Below are 23993 nucleotides of genomic sequence, written 5' to 3' on the forward strand. Positions count from 1 at the left end.
CATGCACTCACTCACGCACGCACGCACACACACACACACACACACACACACACACCCACACACACCCACCCACACACACGCCCGCACGTGCAAAACACACTCTGTGGAGGCCTGTGTGATGTGAACACATCTGCAGAGCTGCAGACTCTAATCTCTCCCTTCTGCTCCCAGAAGGTTCCAAGATAACGTACTCACTCACTGGGCTACAGTGTGTGTGTTTGTGTGTGACTCAATGTGGCGGGCGGGGGGAAGTTTGGCTGTTCACTTCAACACTCTATGGCAATTGGACACACATTCGTTCATCACACTCTCGTATTTCCCAACAGCAGTGCCTGTGTACGAGGCCCATTTTCACTCATTGGATGAATAAGGCGGAGCAGAGGTGAGAGATAATGGGAAAATCATTGAGCTGTAAACCTCAGGGATGTTGCAGTACCATCCAGATGTCACGGAGAGAGAAGATGGCTAGATCTCGGTTCCCTCCACAGCTACCGTCAGCTCACACAGTCTCTGCTGCCCAAGGAGCTTTTCATCATCAAATAATACTCCTCTGTTCCACACGATTGCATTGAACAGTATGATGTAGGGAGGTGTACTATTCTCCAAATGTCCTTTTATTGAGCCAGGTAGACATTGAAAACAAAGCCTGTTTTGCAACAGTGACCTAGTTGTTTTTTTGTAGCCAAGCTGTATAATATGAGCTATAAGCTATAAGCTATATAAACTATATTTCCAACCAGTTGGGAAAGATGAAGTAGTACTGGGAAGTTTGGCTATGTTTACTGACTCTGATCTTTCCGACTCGTTCAGTCAAAATAACAAATATTTAGAGTCTGTAATGTTCATTTGAGTCTGTAATGCTCTGAGCATGCGGGAACCCGTATCGGCTAACAATGAACTGAAAAACTCAAAAGAGTCATGGCTCTACGAGCCTCTCGTTCACGTCGTTCACCATAGGAGGCTTATTGGAGCTGTTATTTGAGACTGAGACTTGTAAATGTGTGTTTAAACAGTGTACATTTGTTGATTGCTAGGCATTCAAATAAGCCTATTTCTTGATACATTTGAAAGGAGTTGTGGCCGCAACCGGACCAGGTTGTGAACGATGACAGAATGCATGTTCTTCTCGCCGCTCTGTCGTTTGCTCTCATTGCGGAGAAGAAACTAACGCGTAGCCTTTGGCCAGAGCTTCGGTTGTACAAAGCTGTGTCCATAATATTCAATCATCAATTCACTGCGGTCATTCTTGCACCCTGCGATCATTTATCCATTATAAACATGTCTTTTGTTTCTCTATGCTCATGATCTACTTTCCTGTGTGTATATGACAGAGAGTAGGTGGTCGGAGCACGTCTCCGGAGCCGCTGAGCCAGAGGAGTGTGTATTCGTTCTGCTGTAGGACTCATTGCGGCCAGCACTAGCAGGTCAAACCAATGACTAAAATGAACGAGTCCCTCAGAAAAAAACGAATCATGACTCTCGAGTAAAAAGAGTCGGTGGTTGGTATATTGTGTTGGGGTCGGGAGCGTGTCCAACATGGCCTGCGTCGGGTTGTTATCTACAGAAACAGAGAGAAGGGAGACACTGGGGGGCTATGTAGGGGCGCGCACACACACACACACACACACCGTAGGCTGCATCTGGCACCATGCCCAGACAGCATGTAAGGCATGGGCTGCCCACTGTTGGGCCTTTACCAGCCAGGCCTCCTGGGAGCTGCCATGAAAGAGGCCAGTGGTGTGAAGGAGGCGCACAGAGCAGCTTAATCCAACAGCCTGAGAGGAAAGAGCCTGCGGCACTGACACACTCACACACACACACACACACACACACTCACACTCACACACACACTCACACACACACACACACACACACACACACACACACACACACACACACACACACACACACACACACACACACACACACACACACACACACACACACACACACACTCACACTCACACTCACACTCACACTCACACGCACAGTCAGACACCCACACACACGCACACACACATACATACACACACACACTAATACACCCACGGCAACATTATTGATCAGTTCCTTTGGTGTGATATCTACTGCTCATTAGACGATTTCACCCAGACTATCAATATTGCAGAAAGAAAGGAACCATGCCTGTGCACACAGACAGACAGAACCGACAGACAGACAGCCTGACCCAGAAGGAACCATACGTGTGCAGACAGACAGCCTGACCCAGAAGGAAGCCAACACAGATACGGGTCTGCTCACAGATCTCAACTGATTTCCTCCACCGACAGAAGTCTCAATGCCTGATATTAATGCCTTACTTCAAGTTTTTATTTTTTGTTTGGACTGAAGCACATTTCTTCCATTAATATTCAGAGAGCAGGGAATGAGCATCAGTTAGGGAAATAAAAGGCCAAACGCTTCCAGCTGAGTGATTGGGTCGTTTATCCACTTCACCATGTGATATTTGTGCGCCGTGGCTTTTTGAGACCTCTGATGATGAAACGCTGTGTGTGTGCTGCCTTTCACCTCCCCTCTCTCTCTCCCTCTTCCCCTCTCCCTCTCCCTGTGACACTCGCTTTAATGACTGACAGCTCTTTGCCATTTAAACGAGGCCACCCAGAGTCGGAGAGAGCCTTCCACACTCTCACAGAGACACCCTTTGCTTTTAGTGAGAATGTCTAAATGGAGGATAGGATGGGGGGTTATTATGGTTATTACAGCTCTGTGATGAGGAGTCTAATCGGGTGAGCATTACCATCAATCTAATGGGTGAAGATTGGACATTACTAATGCTCTCTGATGCCTGCCTGCCTCATTCCACCTAATTACCTGGAGACGTGACATTTACCCCCAAAGCTGCTGGCATAGAGCTGGAGACAGAGGGAGGACACACACACACACACACACACACACACACACACACACACACACACACACACACACACACACACACACACACACACACACACACACACACACACACACACACACACACACACACACACACACACACACACACACACACACACACACACACACCTTTACAGACCTGCTGTATATGTACAGTATGTGGACTGTGGATGTGAGCAGAGGGGAATGAGTGGGATAGAGGGATAACACACCACACACATATAAACATAGGCCTGGTAGTATCTACTGTATGTAGCTGTAACTAGCTCCCTATACTGAAATGAGCTGCTGGGTGTTCAGGCCATCAGCAGTGCAGCTCTGTTATTGGTGGGCCTGCCAGGACGCCCATCGGCACTAGAAAGCTCAGAGCCTCTGTTTACAGGCCCAGGGTACACTGGGGAGACCATTAGAGAAGAGGAGGCCAGGACCCCAACACTCTGTCTAACAGTTGTGCCTCTTAGCCGGCACATACTGGATCACCACAGCACCTAGTCTAATGGCTCCATGCTAGCGCTCTGTCTATAGGGGCTAATCCTGGGAGGCTGTCAGTTATATGCAAGGGAGGTTATAGGTGTGTGTGTGTGTGTGTGTGTGTGTGTGTGCGTGTGTGCAGACAGACAAACAGGCAGGCAGGCAGGCAGGCAGGCAGGCAGGCAGGCAGGCAGGCAGGCAGGTTCTTATATCCTTGTGGGGACCAAAAATCCCACACAAGAATAGTAAAACAAGGAAAATTCTTCCTTGTGGAGACAAAGGCTATTTTAAGTTTAGGGGTTAGGTTTAGGCTTAGGGTTACAATTAGAGTTAGGGTAAGGGGTTAGTGATTAGATTTCGGGTTAGGAGTTCCAGGTTTGGGTTAAGGTTAAAGTTATGGTACGGGTTAAGATCAGGGTTGGGGATAATAGGATTTAGAATGGAAATGTATTTTAGGTCCCATGAGGATAGAAGAACATAACATGCCTGTGTGTGTGTGTGTGTGTGTGTGTGTGTGTGTGTGTGTGTGTGTGTGTGTGTGTGTGTGTGTGTGTGTGTGTGTGTGTGTGTGTGTGTGTGTGTGTGTGTGTGTGTGTGTGTGTGTGTGAATATGTGAGAGAGAGAGAGATTGTGTGTGTGGGTGTTGGGATTGCCTGGGAGAGATAGAAAGAGAAAAGGAAGCAGTGCTTTCCAAAGCTAGGACTCGCTCCCTCTGCCACACAGTCCTAGAGGAGATGAAGGGGATTGCTCCTGGAACACGTCCCTAATTAAGCACCTTGAATGACATTCAACACAGATTCCTATCCTGCCACACAATGACAAGATGGGCTTTCATTTTCCCCCAGAACAGACTTGGCAAACAGAGACAATAGCATATGGGCTGAGAGCTGGAGTCAGTCGTTTGACAGCGTTTCATTATTCTGTTTGACTCGTCCCTGCCAAGTTGCCTGAAAACTTAGTGATAATTTTCCTGGCGCCGTGCGGCTCCCGCAGATGCGAGGCCCCCAGTGAGGTGGATCGTGCTCAGAGCGAGGACGAGCACTGGCAGGATTAAGAGAGACGGGAAAGACTTGAAGCCCACTCGATCCGCCCGCCTTCTGCTCCGAGCCCCGGTACGTGTCCCTCTCGACGTGTTTTATTGTAACACAAATCTTCATTAGCATTAATCGCCTCGATAAATACCCAAAGGAAGATCAATTTGCTGGCTTTCCTTGTGGTTTATGCCGAGTCGTGGTTTAGACAGGACCCACAGCGGCTCAACGGCTCCAGGCTGACCCTGGAGATGCCTGTCTTAAAACACAATACTGCATAAAACAGCATCTCTCTTCTGTCTCTTACTCAAACAACTCAGATGTACAGGACCAGTCTAAAGTTTGGACTTACTCATTCAAGGGCTTTTCTGTATTTTTAATACTATTTTCTACATTGTAGAATAATAGTGAAGACATCAACACTATTAAATAACACATCATGTGTCACTACACATAGAATCATGTAGTAACCAAAAAAGTGTTAAACTAATCAAAACGTATTTTATATTTGACATTCTTCAAAGAAGCCACACTCGATGACAACTTTACACACGCTTGGCATTCCACGTGGTCACCTGGAAAGCATTTCAATTAACACGTGTGCCTTGTTAAACGTTCATTTGTGGAATTTCTTTCCTTAATACATTTGAGCCAATCAGTTGTGTTGTGACAAGGTAGGAGTGGTATACAGAACACAGCCCTATTTGGTAAAACACCAAGTCCATATTATGGCAAGAACAGCTCAAATAAGCAAAGACAAAACGACAGTCTATCATTACTCTAAGACATGAAGGTCAGTCACTTCAAGTGAAGTCACAAAATAATAAGAACAGACTGGCTGTGTGAAGATGCTGGATATGGATGGGAACTGTAACATACTGTCGTACATCTCATTCCAGAGCATCCCAAACGTGCTCAATGGGTGAAATGTTTGGTATGCAGGCTTCCTGGAATTGTGTACAGATCCTTGCGACATGGGAGGTCCTGGGCTGGCGTGGTTATGTGAGGCCAGTTGGACGTATTGCCAAACTCTGAAACAACGTTGGAGGTGGCTCATCGTAGAGAAATCAACATTCGATTCAACAGCTCTGGTGGACATTCCTGCAGTCAGCGTGCCAATTGCATGCTTCCTCAAAACTTGAGACATCTGTGGCATTGTGTTGTGTGACAAAACTGCACATTTTAGAGTGGCCTTTTATTGTCCCCAGCACAAGGTGCACCTGTGTAACGATCATGCTGTTTAATCAGCTTCTTAATATGCCACTCCGGTCAGGTGGATGGAATACCTTGGCAAAGTAGAAATAATCACTAAAAGGGATGTAAACAAATTTGTGCACAACATTTGAGCTAAGTAAGCTTTTTGTGCATAAGGAAAATGTATGTGATCTTTTATTTCAGTTCATGAAACATTGGACCAACACTTTAAATGTTGCGTTTATATTTTTGTTCAGTATAGATTCAGCTGCAGGCCGATTTTTTTGTTGTTGAGCGGATGTTACAAATCATTTGTAGACTGCAAATTGGCCACAAGAAGACCACAAACAGATATAATGTTTGACTAAAACATAATCATTCCAAACCCTGCTTACATTTGTATACGATCACGTGTCTATTATGCGTGGGAATACTTGGGAACAGAATTCTTATATCTCAAATTACTTTCTCAATTACTTTCTCAAATACTTTCTCAAATGACTTGGAGCTGATTTCCTGGTGTTTTTACAGTCTTTTATGTCAAACAAAAAATGAATATATAGAGAGTTGAAGTTGGAAGTTTACATACCTTAGCCAAATACATTTAAACTCAGTTATTCACAATTACTGACATTTAGTCCAAGTAAAAATGCCCTGTTCTAGGTCAGTTAGGATCACCACTTTATTTTAAGAATGTGAAATGTCACAATAATATTAGCTGATTTATTTAAGCTTTAATTTATTTCATTACATTCCCAGATGAACGTGGTACCCTCAGGCATTTGGAAATTGCTCCCAAGGATGAACCAGATTTGTGGAGGTCTACAATTTTTTTCTCAGGTCTTGGCTGATTTCTTCGATTTTCCCATGCAAAGAGGCACTGAGTTTGAAGGTAGGCCTTGAAATACATCCACAGGTAGACCTCCAATTGACTCAAATGATGTCAATTAGCCTATCAGAAGCTTCTAAAGCTATGCCTTCATTTTCTGGATTTTTCCATGGCTGTTTAAAGGCACAGTCAACATAATGTCCTAACCGACTTGCCAAACTATAGCTTGTCAACAAGAAATTTGTGGTTGAAAAACAAGTTTTAATGACTCCAACCTAAGTGTATGTAAACTTCCGACTTCAACTGTATACACACACTACCGTTCAAAATGTTGGGGTCACTTAGAAATGTCCTTGTTTTTTAAAGAAAAGCACATTTTTTGTCTATTAAAATAACGTCAAATAGATCAGAAATACAGCGTAGACATCGTTCATTTGTAAATGACTATTAGCCCATTATTAGCAGCCATCACTCCTGTGTTTCAATGACATTTTATGTTAGCTAATCCAAGTTAATAATTTTAAAAGGCTAATTGATCATTTTAAAAGGCTAATTGATCAGAAAACCATTTTGCAATTATGTTAGCGCAGCTGAAAACGGTTTTGCTGACGAATGAAGCAATAAAACTGGCCTTCTTTAGACTAGTTGAGTATCTGGAGCATCAGCATTTCTGAATAGAGGAGAATAGAGGAGTGGGAGGCCCCGGTGCACAACTGAGCAAGAGGACAAGTACATTCGAGTCCTCAACTGGCAGCTTCCTTAAATAGTACGCACAAAACACCAGTCTCAACGTCAACAGTGAAGAGGCGACCCCGGGATGCTGGCCTTCTAGGCAGAGTTGCAAAGAAAAAGCCATATCTCAGACTGCCCAATAAAAATAAAAGATTAAGATGGGCAAGAGAACACAGACACTGGACAGTGGAACTCTGCCTAGAAGGCCAGCATCCTGGAGTCGCCGCTTCACTGTTGACGTTGAGACTGGTGTAAACTATAAAGGGAAATAAATGGCTACAGTTAACACTTTTTTTTAGTTGCAGTCATCAAAGCAATACAGACTGTAAAGTAGTGTAAAGTAGCTGCTATCTAAAAGCTGCTTACAGTACCTAAGCCCTACTCTCTGATTACAGTGTGTCATAAACTGCTGCTATAAATATATGATGCATAAAGCATCTGCACACAGGGAGTTACACACAAGTCTGCTTTATGAGCCGAATACAGTACAACACAAATGGGTCATGGAAATATACAGGTAAATGCCAAAATAAAAGAAACACCCACATAAAGTGTCTCAATAGGGTGTTGGGGCACCACGAGCCAGAACAGCTTCAATGCATCTTGGCATAGATTCTACAAATATCTGGAACTCTATTGGAGGATTAGTTTTGTTGATGGTGGTGGAAAATGCTCTCTCAAGCGCTGCTCCAGAATCTTCCATAAGTGTTCAATTGGGTTGAGATCTGGTGACTACTGTAAGACGGTTTTTCATGCTCATCAAACCATGACCACTCGTTCCCTGTGGATGGGGACATTGTCATCCGATGGGGGCATAGACATGGCAGCCAAAATAATGTCCTGCCCAGATTTTTTTTACATGACCCTAAGCATGATGGGATGTTAATTGCTTAATTAACTCAGGAACCACACCTGTGTGGGAGCACCAGCTTTCAATATACTTTATATCCCTAATTTACTCAAGTGTTTCCATTATTTATGGCAGTTACCTGTAGTATGTGCAGTATGTACAATATAGCTATCGGGTTGGCAAGGACTGAATTAAAAGAGAAACAAGAGAATGAGAGAGAGAGAGCGTGAGAGAGGGGGGAGATAGCGAGAGAGGGGAAGACGGCGACAAAGAAGAAGTGGAAGAAGAAACATAAAGAAGGAAATGGAGAGGGAAGTAGAGAGACAGGAAGAGGGAAGTAGAGAGACAGGAAGAGGGAAATAGAGAGACAGGAAGAGGGAAATAGAGAGACAGGAAGAGGGAAATAGAGAGACAGGAAGAGGGAAATAGAGAGACAGGAAGAGGGAAGTAGAGAGACAGGAAGAGGGAAGTAGAGAGACAGGAAGAGGGAAGTAGAGAGACAGGAAGAGGGAAGTAGATAGACAGGAAGAGGGAAGTAGAGAGACAGGAAGAGGGAAGTAGAGAGACAGGAAGAGGGAAATAGAGAGACAGGAAGAGGGAAGTAGAGAGACAGGAAGAGGGAAATAGAGAGACAGGAAGAGGGAAATAGAGAGACAGGAAGAGGGAAATAGAGAGACAGGAAGAGGGAAATAGAGAGACAGGAATAGGGAAGTAGAGAGACAGGAAGATGGAAGTAGAGAGACAGGAAGAGGGAAGTAGAGAGACAGGAAGAGGGAAATAGAGAGACAGGAAGAGGGAAATAGAGGGACAGGAAGAGGGAAATAGAGAGACAGGAAGAGGGAAGTAGAGAGACAGGAATAGGGAAATAGAGAGACAGGAAGAGGGAAATAGAGAGACAGGAAGAGGGAAATAGAGAGACAGGAAGAGGGAAATAGAGAGACAGGAAGAGGGAAATAGAGAGACAGGAAGAGGGAAATAGAGAGAGACCGAGAGAGAAACAGAGAGGTAGGAATACATATTTATTTTCCAGGCTTCTTTCTACAGACGCGAGTGTTTAGTTTTAGCGTTGGTGTTTAAGTCCTCCTCTCCTTCTCTCTACAATACCGTTAGCCTGGCATTAATCACTGCCACCAGCTACTCCGAGTTAAAGCAGCACGTGAGGAGTGTGCATTCTCGATAAAGGCAGCAGTATGTCAGTCCACAACGACAAGCCCTGGGATTAAATAGCTGGAGCATAATACTTTAACAGGCTTTCTTTTCAATTGATCTACTTATTTGTTCTGGGGGGAGCTGCGATTTATTACCTGGGGATTGGGATGCTCTTTATGTGGTTGTTGTTCAAACTCTGTTTATGTTATTGAGAACTATTACTTCAGTACTACAATAACTTAGTTGGTAGGAGTTGTGTGGATTGTGAGTTTTCCCATCACAGGGAACACCAGTGAAGAAAGCCTGTTGCTGGTGGTGTTGTCTGTATGTGGAGGATTTCTTCCATGTGTAGTTTCTGCTCAAGTAAGCAGTGAGTGGGAGAAGCTTTGGAGTTGGGATGGCGGGCATAGAGAGCAACATGAATCCACAGTGAGTGTGTGTGTGTGTGTGTGTGTGTGTGTGTGTGTGTGTGTGTGTGTGTGTGTGTGTGTGTGTGTGTGTGTGTGTGTGTGTGTGTGTGTGTGTGTGTGTGTGTGTGTGTGTGTGTGTGTGTGTGTGTGTGTGGGCGGGCAGGCCTAGTATTTGTGTGTGTGCGTGTTAACACGCAATAGCACCAAAAGCTCTCAGACCAGAGACTATACTGCCGTACACAGGGAACAGATGAAACTCTGTGACAGAGAATCGTGACAGGGCTTTTATTAATGTATAAAGACATGACTAATGCTAACACACGGCAGATTCGCTGTGACAGCACAACAGGACTTCCTCTGGCAGGATGCTGTTGTGGAGAAGAGAGAGAGAGAGAGAGAGAGAGAGAGAGAGAGAGAGAGAGGGAGAGGGAGAGGGAGAGGGAGAGAGGGGTTTGAAGTAAACAGAAGGGTGGGAATGGTTTTGCTTTAGGATGGAAACATGAAAAGGTTTGAGGATGAGAAAGAAAGAGTGGAGAGAGAGAGAAAAAAGATTGAGAGCGAGAGAGAGAGGGTGGACTGAGACAGAAAGACAGACGTAGAGAATCTGCAGTATGAACTGATAATGAGGTCCCAGTTTAGAAGGCTAGCACCATGTGACGGTGATACAATATGCTACACTATATATACAAAAGTATCTGGACACCCCTTCAAATTAGTAGATTTGGCTATTTCAGCCTCACCCGTTGCTAACAGGTGTATAAAATCAAGCACACAACCATGCAATGTCCACAGACAAACAATGGCAGTAGAATGGCCTTACTAAAGAGCTCAGTGACTTTCAACATGGCACCGTCATAGGATGCCACCTTTCCAATGAGTAGATTTGTCAAATGTCTGCCCTGCAAGAGCTGCGCTGGTAAAATTGTAAGTCCTGTTATTGTGAAGTGGAAATGTCTAGGAGCAACAACGGCTCAGCCGCAAAGTGGCAGGCCACACAAGCTCACAGAACGGGACTGCCGAGTGCTGAAACACTACAGAGTTCCAAACTGCCTCTGGAAACAATGTCAGCACAAGAACTGTTTATCGGGAGCTTCATGAAATGGGTTTCCATGGCCGAGCTGCCTAAGATCACCATGCACAATGCCAAGCGTCGGCTGGAGTGGTGAAAGCTCACCCTTATTGGAGCAGTGGAAACACTTTCTCTGGAGTGATGAATCACACTTCACCATCTGGCAGTCCAACAAACAAATCTGGGTTTGGCAGATGCCAGGAGAATGAATGCATAGTGCCAACTGTAAAGTATGGTGGATTAGAAATAATGGTCTGGGCTGTTTTTCAGTTCCAGTGAAGGGAAATCTTAACACTATAGCATAACATTACGTTCCAGATGATTCTGTGTTTTCAACTTTGTGGCAACAGTTTGGGGAAGGCCCTTTCTTGTTTCAGCATAACAATACCCCTGTGCACAAAGTGAGGTACACACAGAACTGGTTTGTAGAGATCTGTGTGGAAGAACTTGACTGGTTTGCACAGAGTCCTGACCTCAACCCCATCGAACACCTATGGGATCAATTGGAACACAGACCGCGAGCCAGGCCTGTCCCAACATCAGTGCCCGACCTCACTAATGCTCGTGGCTGAGTGGAAGCAAGTCCCTGCAGCAATGTTCCAACATTTAGTAGAAAGCCTTCCCAGAAGAGTGGAGGCTGTTGTAGCAGAAAAGGGGGTAGCAACTCCATATTAATGCCCATGATTTTGGAATGAGAAGTTTGACGAGCAGGTGTCCACATATTTTGGTCATGTAGTGTATATACAGTAGAGTATAGTACAGGTACAATGAACAGTCTCTCTCCCATCTGTGATGGGCTGTGCACTGCACGGCGATGTGACATGGTCATTGGACAACCAGTTTGGAGGAATCTATATGACTCCCTGCGGTGGTCTCCATGGAAACTGTCTGGAGGGCCTGGAAGAGGGGGAGGAGGAGGGAGGGGGAGGGAAGCAGGAGCATCAAAGGACCAGAGGAGCTGGGATGAAGGGATGGGGACAGGCAGCAGGCCTTGGATCGTATTACAGGGAAGAATGACATGGCTGAACATGAACTTGATAGGGGTAGTTAGGTTAAGGCACTTCAGTGAAAGAGAGATTGATTGCCTTACATTTAAAAGGGGATATTACCATCTCAAAAGAGGCAATACTATAAACGATCCTTTCAGTATTCTTGAGTACTTCATTATAGAACGTTAGCGCCTTCTTTATAGTATCGTAAAGTATCTGTCAGAGTTCTCGTCCACTTAGTTCCATGCTCATGGTTCAAGGTTTTCCTTATGAATGACATTCAAATAGGAGAGGGCTGCGATCTCCTCTCTTCAGGGTTGAATCATTTATGTGTGGTCTTATTAAGCGGCGAGAGAGGGATGGCAGCCACAGCCTCTCCTCTCCTCTCAAGCCTGCTGCTCCAAGTCAACCATGACGATAGCTACACAGCAGGGTCCTCGCTGCACCGTGAGGTAAACACCCAGAGTCGGAGCAGTGTGTGTATGTGTGTGTGTGTGTGAGTGTGAGTGTGAGTGTGAGTGTGAGTGTGAGTGTGAGTGTGAGTGTGAGTATGAGTGTGGGAGTGAGAGTGAGAGTGAGAGTGAGAGAGAGAGAGAGAGAGAGACAGAGACAGAGACAGAGACAGAGAGAGACAGAGAGAGAGAGAGAGAGAGAGAGAGAGAGAGAGAGAGAGAGAGAGAGAGTGTGTGTGTGTGTGTGTGTATGCCAGAGTCCATCGCCTCTTCAATAGCTCATCTGTATGAGTGCTCTGGTGTGGCAGGCTGGCTGGTGAGGGGCACATGGCGTAGGGCTCTGATTGGAGGGGAGGTCCTGGTGAAGAGGCCAGTCTCGCTCTAGCATAGCAATCACACACACACTCACTGAGCCTCAACCCTCTACGCCTCACTGGCACTTGTCTCCACACACACGTAACTGACTAGGCTCTACACACACACAGACACACACACACTCACTGAGCCTCAACCCTCTACGCCTCACTGGCACTTGTCTGTCCATCTCCACACACACGTAACTGACTAGGCTCCACACACACACAGACACACACACACTCACTGAGCCTCAACCCTCTACGCCTCACTGGCACTTGTCTGTCCATCTCCACACACACGTAACTGACTAGGCTCCACACACACACAGACACACACACACTCACTGAGCCTCAACCCTCTACGCCTCACTGGCACTTGTCTCCACACACACATAACTGACTAGGCTCCACACACACACACCACTGTCCTTTTTTTTTTGTTTTTCTCTCGGCTGGGACTTATCCTCCTTTCCTTCCTCTTTCCACACATCTTGCCCATCTTTCACTTTCTTTCTTTCCCTCTCTCGCTGCCGTTAGATTTGTAAAGGCCCATTACCCTGAAAGAGCTCTGCAGGAAGAGGGAGCTGGGATACAGTTACCAGACGTTGGGCTTCTACTGTGGTAAATATGCATTAGTCCACTGTTCAGGTCTATTTATGGACCAACTTGTATAGCTTTATTCTCCCTACCTTTTGATTTATTTACATTTTTTCTCACCTTATTTCTTTCCTTTATCACTCTGTCTTTCTGTCAGTGCTTCAAAGAAACCACCTTCTAAAGTATTGTGATTATCAGACAATTCTGTTTGAGGGCTATGTGGCTGGCTATCTTTCCTAGACTTGCTTTCATGTAATGGAAGCGCAAAATAACGTTTATAATTTTGAAGTGGTGTAGCTGCGTTCATACCCACTAGGGATTCTTCCTCCTTGAGGGACTGCAGCTGAGAACAGGTGTTCTGTCATAAGCTTCTGCACTGATACATTTCAACCACTTCCTCCTTTCCCCGGGGATGTGGGTTAGCGACAGAGGTGTTACGTGATGAAAACGTTACCTTTCTCACACGTGGCTCCAACGTAGCTGGGCAGACACATACACATTGAGGAAAACCCCCAGAATCAGAGCAGTGAGTGAGTGAGTGAGTGAGTGAGTGAGTGAGTGAGTGAGTGAGTGAGTGAGTGAGTGAGTGAGTGAGTGAGTGAGTGAGTGAGTGAGTGAGTGAGTGAGATCACATGTGAAGGGAGAAGCCAGGGTCCATAGCCTCTTCAATATCTCATCTGTATGAGTGCTGTGGCTGTGGCAGGGGTACGTGGCGTAGGGCTCGGAATGGAGGGGCTATGGACCCTCTCTCTGGGCCCCATTCCTCTTTCCACACACCTTGTCCATCTCTAGCTTTCCTACTCTCCCTCTCTCCTTTCCCACTCTCACTCTGTATTTCTCTCAGTGCTTTAAATAAACCTCTGTCTAGTATTGTGATTGTCAGACAATTCTGTTTGAGGGCAATGTGACTGCTTTCATGTAATGGAAGCGCAAAATAACGTTTATAATTTTGAAGTGGTGTAGCTGCGTTCATACCCACTAGGGATTCTTCCTCCTTGAGGGACTCCAGCTGAGAACAGGTGTTCTGTCATAAGCTTCTGCACTGATACATTTCAACCACTTCCTCCTTTCCCCGGGGATGTGGGTTAGCGACAGAGGTGTTACGTGATGAAAACGTTACCTTTCTCACACGTGGCTCCACCGTAGCTGGGCAGACACAGGCACACGAAGGAGTTGATCTCATCGATGCAGGTGCCTCCGTTCTGACACGGGTTGGACTGGCAGTCGTCGATGTCTGTCAGGTAAAAAGGAGACACAAGGGACGTGCTCATTAGGCACCAAACTAAAGACAACAGACTGAAACAGGGAGCGACCACCTTGGCTTATCTAATAAGAAATGCTCATTTTATTTTTCAAAACTTTTGAAAGCGTTGCATGACCTAATGAATACGACCAAGGGGACACAAGGAGACAAGGACACACGAGGAGACAGGATCAGTTACAACACCGGAGTCACAGGACATGGCACAAATTGCCTGCCACTATCACTTACCCATCCGACCAGAGAAGCAACAGAGATCTAACTTTTCGGAGAGATCTGAGCTGTTTAGAGTGGTTGTAATTAAAAGCATTGACTCAGCAGTCCATCAATAAGTAGGCGGAGAAACAGTGGAGCGCTTGATGCTAATTGTGATGCGCATGCAGGATGTGCTTCACACTCTGCTGTCAAACCTGGACAGGTTCTAGGCTCCACAGGCAGGGAGAGGATCCTGGGAGGAGGCAGTTTGATGTTGGATTTGTTTGATATTTAGATATTTACACCCACGCAATCATGCTAGAATGAATATGTATAGATTTGTAGTGACACATACAGTACTGTATTTATGTAAAATTGCTGCAGGTGCCTATGATACAGATGAACAAACTCAAAGTTTAACAGGAAAGCATGCACACTTACGCATACACACGCACACGCACGCACACAGACACACACACACACACACTTTGCGGAGGCGTTTTGGGGTCATGGCTCTCCTCTCTATGTAGAGACAGAATTATATTTCTCTCACTTCTGATCTGAGGCCTGGGGGCAAAATCATTAAATCCACAGCTGGTGTCCCAGCATCCTTTGCCCTCAGAACATCTGAGTGTATCTTGGGGGCCCGGGCGAGGGGGAAGGAGACGAGTATGTGGTAAAACAGCGATCACGTTTTTTATGGTTCTCGGAGTCTGTAAGAATCCTCATTGATATATAATGGCGCCAGAGGGAATGGCTCCCGTTTTACGGGCTCCTAACCAACCGTGCTATTTTTTTTTTCACATTGTCTGTGACTCATGTTGTACATAATGTTGCTGCTACCTTCTCTTATGACCGAAAAGAGCTTCTGGACATAAGGACAGCGATTACTCACCTCGAACTGGACAAAGATATTTTCTTTAACTTCTTATGGCTGCAGGGGCAGTATTGAGTAGCTTGGATGAAAGGTGCCCAGAGTTGCCCAGAGTAAACGGCCTGCTCCTCAGTCTCAGTTGCTAAAATATGCATATTGTTATTATATTATTGGATAGAAACACTCTGAAGTTTCTAAAACTGTTTGAATGATGTATGTGAGTATAACAGAACTCATATGACAGGCAAAAACCTGAAAAGAAATCCAAACAAGAAGTGAGAAATCTGAGGTTGGTCGATTTTCAACCAAGGCCCTATTGAATTCACAGTGGGATATGAATGAATGAGGCTTCTATTGTGTTGTGGGACTGAATAAGAGCTGAATGAGTCAGGTTACTGGCAGAGAGCCATTTCCTGGTCATGAGCATTCCACATGATATTGCCCTGATGTTGCTCCTCTAGACACAAAGGATTTCTCTGGTTGGTAATTTATTTATAAGATTTATGATAAAAACATTCTATTGATTGATTCTATACTTAGTTTGAAATGTTTCTTCGACCTGTAATATAACTTTTTGAAGTTTCTGTCCGAAGTAATGCACGAGCATTTGGATATGTGTACATAACGCGCTAACAAAAGTAGCTACTTGGACATGAATAACAGAAATTATCGAACAAATCAAGCATCTTCTGTGGAACTGTGATTCCTGGGAGTGCATTCGGATGAAGATCATCAAAGGTAAGGGAATATTTATAATGTGATTTCTGGTTTCTGTTGACTCCAACATGGCGGCTAATTTGATTATTTTTCTGAGCGCCGTCTCAGATTATTGCATGGTTTGCTTTTTTTATTTTTAAATCTGACACAGCGGTTGCATTAAGGAGAGGTATATCTATAATTCAATGTGTATAACTTGTATTATCATCTACATTTATGATGAGTATTTCTGTTGAATCGATGTGGCTATGCAAAATCACTGGATGTTTTTGGAACTAGTGAACGTAACGTGCCAATGTAAACTCAGATGTTTTGATATAAATATGAACTTTTTCAAACAACACATACATGTATTGTGTAACATGAAGTCCTATGAGTGTCATCTGACGAAGATCATCAAAGGTTAGTGATTAATTTTTATCTCTATTTGTGCTTTTTGTGACTCCTCTCTTTGGCAGGAAAAATGGCAAAATGGCAAAGTTTTTCTTTGGCTTGGTGATGACCTAACATAATTGTTTGTGGTGCTTTCACTGTAAAGCCTATTTGAAATCGGACACGGTGGTGGGATTAAAAACAAGATTATCTTTAAAACGTTATAAGATGTATGTTTAAGGAATTTTAGTCATGAGATTCCTGTTGTTTTGAATTTGGCTGTTGTCATATCATCCCGTTAACGGGATTGCAGAAGAAGAAGTTCTTAATGAGTCTGAAGCGAAGGATATACTGCTTTGTCATGACAAGGCCCAAATCCCCGTCATCAGCGTGAAGAAAAGACAGAGGAAAAGGGGGAGGAGTGCGGGGTGCCTTGTAAGAATTTTCCGACAAGTAGGGAAAGCACCACTTCCCTCCGTATTATTGGCCAACGTGCAATCATTGGAAAAAAATGGGACAATCTACGATGAAGACTATCCGACCAACGAAACATTAATAGCTGTAATATCTTATGTTTCACTGAGACGTGGCTGAACGACGACACGGATAATACAGAGCTGGCTTGCTTCTCCGTGCATCGACAGGACAGAGTGGGTGTCTATTTGTCAATAACTGCTGGTGCACGATGTCTAATATTAAAGAGGTCTCAAGATATTGCTCGCCTGAGGTAGAATAATACCTCATGACAAGCTGTAGACCACACTATCAACCAAGAGAGTTCTCATCTATATTATTTGTAGCTGTCTATTTACCACCACAAACCGATGCTGGCACTAAGTACGCACTTACGCACAGTATAAGGCCATAAGCAAACAAGAAAATGCTCATCCAGAAGTGGTGCTCCTAGTGGCCGGGGACTTTAATGCAGGCAAACTTAAAATCTGTTTTACCTCATTTATACCAGCATGTCACATGTGCAACCAGAGGAAAAAAAACTCTAGACCACCTTTACTCCACACACAGAGATGCATACAAAGCTCTCCCTCGCCTTCCATTTGGAAAATCTGACCATAATTATATCCTACTGATTCCTGCTTACAAGCTTTGTCTGTTGTTCGGGGATTCATCCAATGGCATTGAGGAGTATAGCACCTCAGTCACCGGCTTCATCAATAAGTGCATTGACGACGTCATCCCCAATGTGACTGTACCAGCTACCTGGTGAAGGTAGTCAACAACACCTCCGCCATACTGATTCTCAACACATAGGGATGCATGCTCAGCGCCCTCCTTTACTCTCTGTTCACCCATGAACATCTCCAACTCAATCATCAAGTTTGCTAACGACACAACAGTGGTAGGTCTGATTACCAACAGCAACAAGACAGCCGACAGAGAGGAGGAGTGTCTTGGTGGAGCTGTGCCAGGAAAGTAAACACCCCCTCAACATCAACAAAATGATGTAGCTGATCGTAGACTACAGGAGACGGCAGATAGAGCACGCCCCCGTCTACATCGAAGGAGCTGCAGTGGAGAGGATCAGAAGCTCCAAAAGTTCCTCGGTGCGCACATCACTGAGGTCCTGAAATGGTCCCTTCACACCGACAGCGTGGTGAAGGTGCAACAGCTCAATCACCGCCTGCTACGGCAATTGCACGTCTGCTACCTCAGAGCTGGAGCGGTCAGCCCAACGCATCGGGGGCACACTACCTGCCCTCCAGGACATCTACAGGAAGGCCAAGAAGATTACCATGGAGTTCAGCCACCCGAGCCACTGCCTGTTCATCCAGCTACCATCTGTTAAACAGTCACCACTAGATCGCCTTCGTCTAGTAGTCTGCCCAGTACCCTACACTGCCTCCCAGTCACTGTCAATAACCGGCTACCACCGGGTACTCTACCCTGCAACTTAGGGACTGCCCTATGTACACTGTACAAAAATATAAACACAAAATGTAAAGATTGTCAAGATAATCCATCCATTTTACAAGTGTGGAATATCAAGAAGCTGATTAAACATCATGATCATTACACAGGTGCACCTTGTCCTGGGGACAATAAAATGTCACTCTAAAATGTACAGTTGTGTCACAACACAATGCCACAAATGTTTCAAGTTTTGAGGGATTATGCAATGGACATGCTGACTGTAGGAATGTCCACCAGAGCTGTTGCCAGAGAACTGAATGTTAATTTCTCTACCATAAGAAACCCATTGTCCTGCCAACGTCGTTTCAGATCATTTGGCAGTACGTCCAACTGGCCTCACAACCGCGTACCAGGTTTATGGCGTTGTGTGGGTGAGCGGTTTGCCGATGTCAATGTTGTGAACAGTTTGCCCCATGGTGGCGGAGGGTTATGGTATGGGCAGGCATAATCTACGGACAATGAACACAATTGCATTTTATTGATGGCAATTTGAATGTACAGAGATACCGTGACGAGATCATGAGGCCCATTGTCATGCCATTCATCCACCTCCATCACCTCATGTTTCAGCATGATAATGCACTTCCTCATGTTGCAAGGATCTGTACACAAAAGCTGAAAATGTTCCAGTTCCCCCATGGCCTGCATACTCACTAGACATGTGTCGTGTCTTTGGCTATGCCGGATTAAGTGATATGACATGATATTCTATAAAATAATTTCTCTGTAATTAATATTACATGATTAAGCTAACCAGGTAGATAATTAACTAGAAAGTCGAGGCACCACAAAATAATTTTTATAGAGCTGTTATCTTCCGAATAAACTCTTAAAGACCTAGTAATCTTTTACATCCATAGCAGTCAATATTTAATCGTCACCTTGTTAAGTCTCATCTGAAAGTGGTAAATTCTTGGTTATCTTCACGAATCCCGGCTAACAAGTTGAATCAGCAATACAAAATTGGGTTTAATTATTTATTTACTAAATACCTAACTACTATACCCAGAATTAATCATATACACAGAATTAATCATACATTGATGGACATATCATGTCATAAAGAAAACGTCCCTGGTGGACGGAACAGATACGACGGCTGGTTACACAAAGAGAGGGGGTTGGGTTTGAGTGAAAGAGCGGGAAGACTGAGTAACAAAGGGAGAAGCTATGCTATCGTAAATACAGAATCTTATGCATTCTAAATAACCACCCGTTTGAAAAATGAGAATGCAATAAATATTTACTCTGAGCTGCGCTTCGGTAGATTGATCGTTGATGGAAGGCCGGTTTGTCCTTTATGGATCTCTGGTCCTCTGAAGAATGTCTAGTGGTGAACTGGAGCGTGGTAGAATGGATACTCTGTCCATCCACTCCTAGCCCACGTTTAGAGACTGCTGCTAACTCAACGGCTAGGAGGTATCACTTCTGGAGTGAATAAGAGTTAAAAGTTCATACCAAGTTGCCATACTTTAAGCTCATGCTATATTCTGGCTGATAGTCAAAATTCATCTTTCCGGGGTGTAGGTCGTCAACTTCACATTGAAATTCGATGCTAATTTTGTTAGGTTCTCTAAGGTTGGCTTAGTTCTGTAGGTGGTCTTTGTCCTTTCAACGTGGGGACCTCAAGTCCACACATCCTTGGAACAGCTTATTATCTGAGCCCTTTTAACGTAGGACTGTTACCCTAACGTCCTCGGAACAGACGTCGGGTAGGAAAACAAATCCAGACTCCTTGCGGATAAGAAGTGCTAGTGGGCAGGGCGTTTGGCCGGAGCGACGTGGATGGCCTCTACTTGTCTTCCAGACCTAGACTACTCTTACAGCCTTTATTCATTCAGCTGACTATGCAGAATAATCAGTGGAGGCTCCTCAGTGAATTTCATTTTTCATGAAAAAGTTATCCTTTTCAGTTAAAAATATACTAAATATATTCATTTGTCACCAAATCATTTATAACAACACACTATTTTGCAATGAAGGTCTACAGTAGCCTCAACAGCACTCTGTAGGGTAGCATCATGGTGTAGCCGGAGGACAGCTAGCTTCTGTCCTCCTCTGGGTATATTGACTTCAATACAAAACCTAGGAGGCTCATGGTTCTCAGCCACTTCCATAGACTGACACAGTAATTATGACAACTTCTGGCGTCCTCCAACCTATCAGAACTCTTGCAAAATTAACTGACATGTTGTCCACCCAAACAAAGGATCAGAGAATTAATTTAGTACTGAAAGCATAAGCTACAGCTAGCTAGCACTGCAGTGCATAAAATGTGGTGAGTAGTTGACTAAAAGAAAGAGAAAGACAATAGTTGAAACGTTTTAGACAAATTCATTTTTCCAAAATTAAGGTGAAGCAAGAGAGAGAGCTATATTTCGTAGTATATTTTTTTTCACTTTCACTTTCTTAGCTAGCATCGAATACAGCTAGTTGGTTTAGCCTACTCAAACATCTGGTTTAAACATAGTTTGCTATGGCTATCCAACACTGGAACTCTTTCAAGTCAAGGCCTGCCACTGTAACTGCTAAACTGCTTGCTGCTGACTACTCTGCACTGCATGATTGTAGTGGGTTTACTAATGCTTTAGTTCTAGTAGATATGTTGACTATGACATGACAAAGATGTTGGCTGTGTGTAGCGGTTAGTGATCATGATATGGCTTGGAATGTTTTTCCGCCTTGTCACAGACAGCTGATGTGTTGTGCACTGAAGTCCACAAGTGACGGGAAAAAGTGAGAGGAGGAGAGCGCGTAGATAGATGCGAGAACGAATTATATATACAACAAGCTGTTTGTATTATTATGTGGCTGCTATGAAAGTGAACTGTGTGTGTGATTAGAGGTGTATTTATTGCGCCGATTCTGTTGAAAAACCTGTCGATGTTACATTGAGCTGGGTGAATGGAATATAAATGACTGTCATCCAATATGCTGTAATAGAAATAAGGCCATGCTCATGAAAAAAAAAAATTATCATCCCTCATCTTAAATGGCACCGACCACCACTGAGCAGAATGTACCGTGATAGCACAATCCTTCATAGTAGACTTGGCTTGGCTCAGCTCAATCTGACGCGCATGCAGTACAGCATTCGACTCTTAACAATAACAAAGCAGAAATATAAACATACTGCTGGGCCTGGCCTCTGGAGTGTCTCCCCTCCATCTCTTCCAGCTCCAGACACAGCAGACATAACAAGGGAGAGCAGAGAGCAGCCAGAGAGCCCATTCAGTGGCCACTCAGTGTCCACCCAGCCCAGCTGGCTAACTGGGCATAGACTATAGTCGGGGCAGGTGGTGGACGGTGGAGGGGGGCTGCTGCCCAGCCTTCTCTGGCTTCCTCCCAAGGACAACACAGGCAGTCCTGGAAGCCTAGAAGCTATGCTCTGTTCCCAAGGACCCAAAGAGCACCCGGTTGGAGGATTGTGAAGTTCGTTCATCAGCTGGCAGAGAAGAAAGGGAGAGAGGGAGAGAGAGAGCGAGAGAAGCCACACAAACTGGGCCGGTGTTCCATTGACAAATGTACAGTCTCAGCCCAGATGAGATGGGTGTGAAATTGCCAGAGCGAGAGAGAGGAGAGAGAGCAGACTTGGCAAGTCCACGAGGGGCACCATTAAGGGTTATCATGTCAGTAGTTATCATTAACCAATATAGTGTTAATACTGTCAACAATATACAGTAACTGAACAAAAATCTAAATGCAACATGCAACAATTTCAAAGAGTTACAGTTCATCGAAGGAAATCAGTAAATTTAAATGAACTCATTAAGCACTAATCTGTGGATTTCACATGACTGAACAGGGGTACCATTGGTGAGCCTGAAGGCAGCCCACTCACTGGGGAGGCAGGACCAGCCAATCAGAATGACTTTTCCCCCACAAAAGGGCTTTATTACAGACAGAAATACTCGTTCTTTCTCCGATCCCAGCCTGGGATGTATTGTGAACTCAGTTAGTCTCGAATGCAAACAGTGCGTTCCTGCAGGACCTCTGAGAGGATTCTTCGGTTTGGGTAGGATAAGTCTTTGTTGATCGGTGTTTGGTTTCCAAGGAGATGCGATCATTCGTCCAACGGGCATTGGCTGCAGCTCTTCATCATCGTCTGTTTGCAAGTCCTGAAATGTATAGGAATACTCACTGGGGGAAGGGCTCTGATGGCTGGACAGGGCGTCACAGAAGCACTCCGTTGGTTCTATAAATTCAACACATTTTAGGTCCAGTGTGATAAATCTGAGATTTCCTCATAATTGTCCACAGTATGTTTCTTCTGCACAAAATACAGTTTAACAGTCCCTACGATGAAAACGTAGCCTGTAGGTACCAAACACACCTTGGGTGATTTACACACTAGGTTACAACAAAATACCCATTGTACACCTCTTAATGACATAGGAAAGGAGAAGGTGTTCACGCCCTGACCTTAGAGATCCTTATTTATTCTCTATGTTTGGTTAGGTCAGGGTGTGACTCGGGTGGGAGAATCTATGTTTTCTATTTCTTTGTTGTTTTTGCCTAGTGTAGTTCCCAATCAGAGGCAGCTGTCTATCATTGTCTCTGAATGGGGATCATATATATGTTGCCATTTCCCGTTTGGGTTTTTGTGGGGTGTTGTTTTCCGTTTAGTGTCAGTGCCTGACGGAACATTTTGTCTTTGTATAAATTATTTTTGTTCTCGTGATTCTTGACAATAAAGATCATGAACACTTTCCACGCTGCGCTTTGGTCCACTCTTCCTTACGACGACGAGCGTTACAGAATAATAATTTCCTGAGTTTTCAGTTTGATACATTGCCCAGAAAACGTTGTCCTTTGTGCTGTTTTAGAAAGAGCAAAAAGAGCTTCCGACTCTTCGTCTCTTACGATACAACTCGCAGTACTCAAAAACCTGACTGGTAAATGAACTCGTAACACATGCAGATCACAAGACAGCCTGCTGATTGCCCGAAGGCGCCTGTTTTCTGTCTCCTAGCCCCCATCATGGCCACTCTGAGTTGTAAAAGGCAAAAGGAAGAGGAGTTTATTTGTCTTGTGATTGGCTTGTAAAAGACGGATGTGCCATCACCAACAGAGCTGTAAATCTTGGCCTGACATGTGGGACTTATGATATCTGTTCTCCATCAACCCCCTCCACCCCCCTCGTGGGCTTTCGTTACAACAAGGATTTTAACCCCACTTCACCACGGCAAGATTTATGCTTTCAATTCGAGCCGGGGAATTTGTAAACGCGGAGCCAAATAAAAAGTAAACAGCTCCCTCTTTTATAAATGAGATCTCAGACTCAATCAACATCTTCACGCCAATGATTCCCAGCAGGTTTCTCCACTGGGCTCAGAGTCAGAGTCCACAGAGTAGAATCTAAGATAGGAGGCGAAGAAAGGATCAATATAATAATAATATAATAATATATGCCATTTAGCTGACGCTTTTATCCAAAGCGACTTACAGTCATGTGTGCATACATTCTACGTATGGGTGGTCCCGGGAATTGAACCCACTACCCTGGCGTTACAAGCGCCATGCTCTACCAACTGAGCTACAGGAGGACATGACCAAGGACTTTCTCTCAGTCAGAGACCGGCATTAAACATGTTCCTTGGTTA

At 44.6% G+C, this 23993-nt stretch overlaps 1 protein-coding gene across 1 annotated transcript in view; it reads right to left on the reverse strand.

The window, feature by feature from the left end:
* Window positions 1-23993, reverse strand: part of LOC118400900 (neurocan core protein-like) — a 195164-nt gene that overhangs the window by 28695 nt on the left and 142476 nt on the right. The window contains exon 11 of the mRNA XM_052529305.1: window positions 14163-14276. Coding sequence (XP_052385265.1) covers window positions 14163-14276 — 114 coding nt within the window. The remainder of the gene's footprint in view (window positions 1-14162; window positions 14277-23993) is intronic.

This window comes from Oncorhynchus keta, chromosome 1 (genome assembly GCF_023373465.1).
Source record: "Oncorhynchus keta strain PuntledgeMale-10-30-2019 chromosome 1, Oket_V2, whole genome shotgun sequence".
Classification (NCBI taxonomy): Eukaryota; Metazoa; Chordata; class Actinopteri; order Salmoniformes; family Salmonidae; genus Oncorhynchus; species Oncorhynchus keta.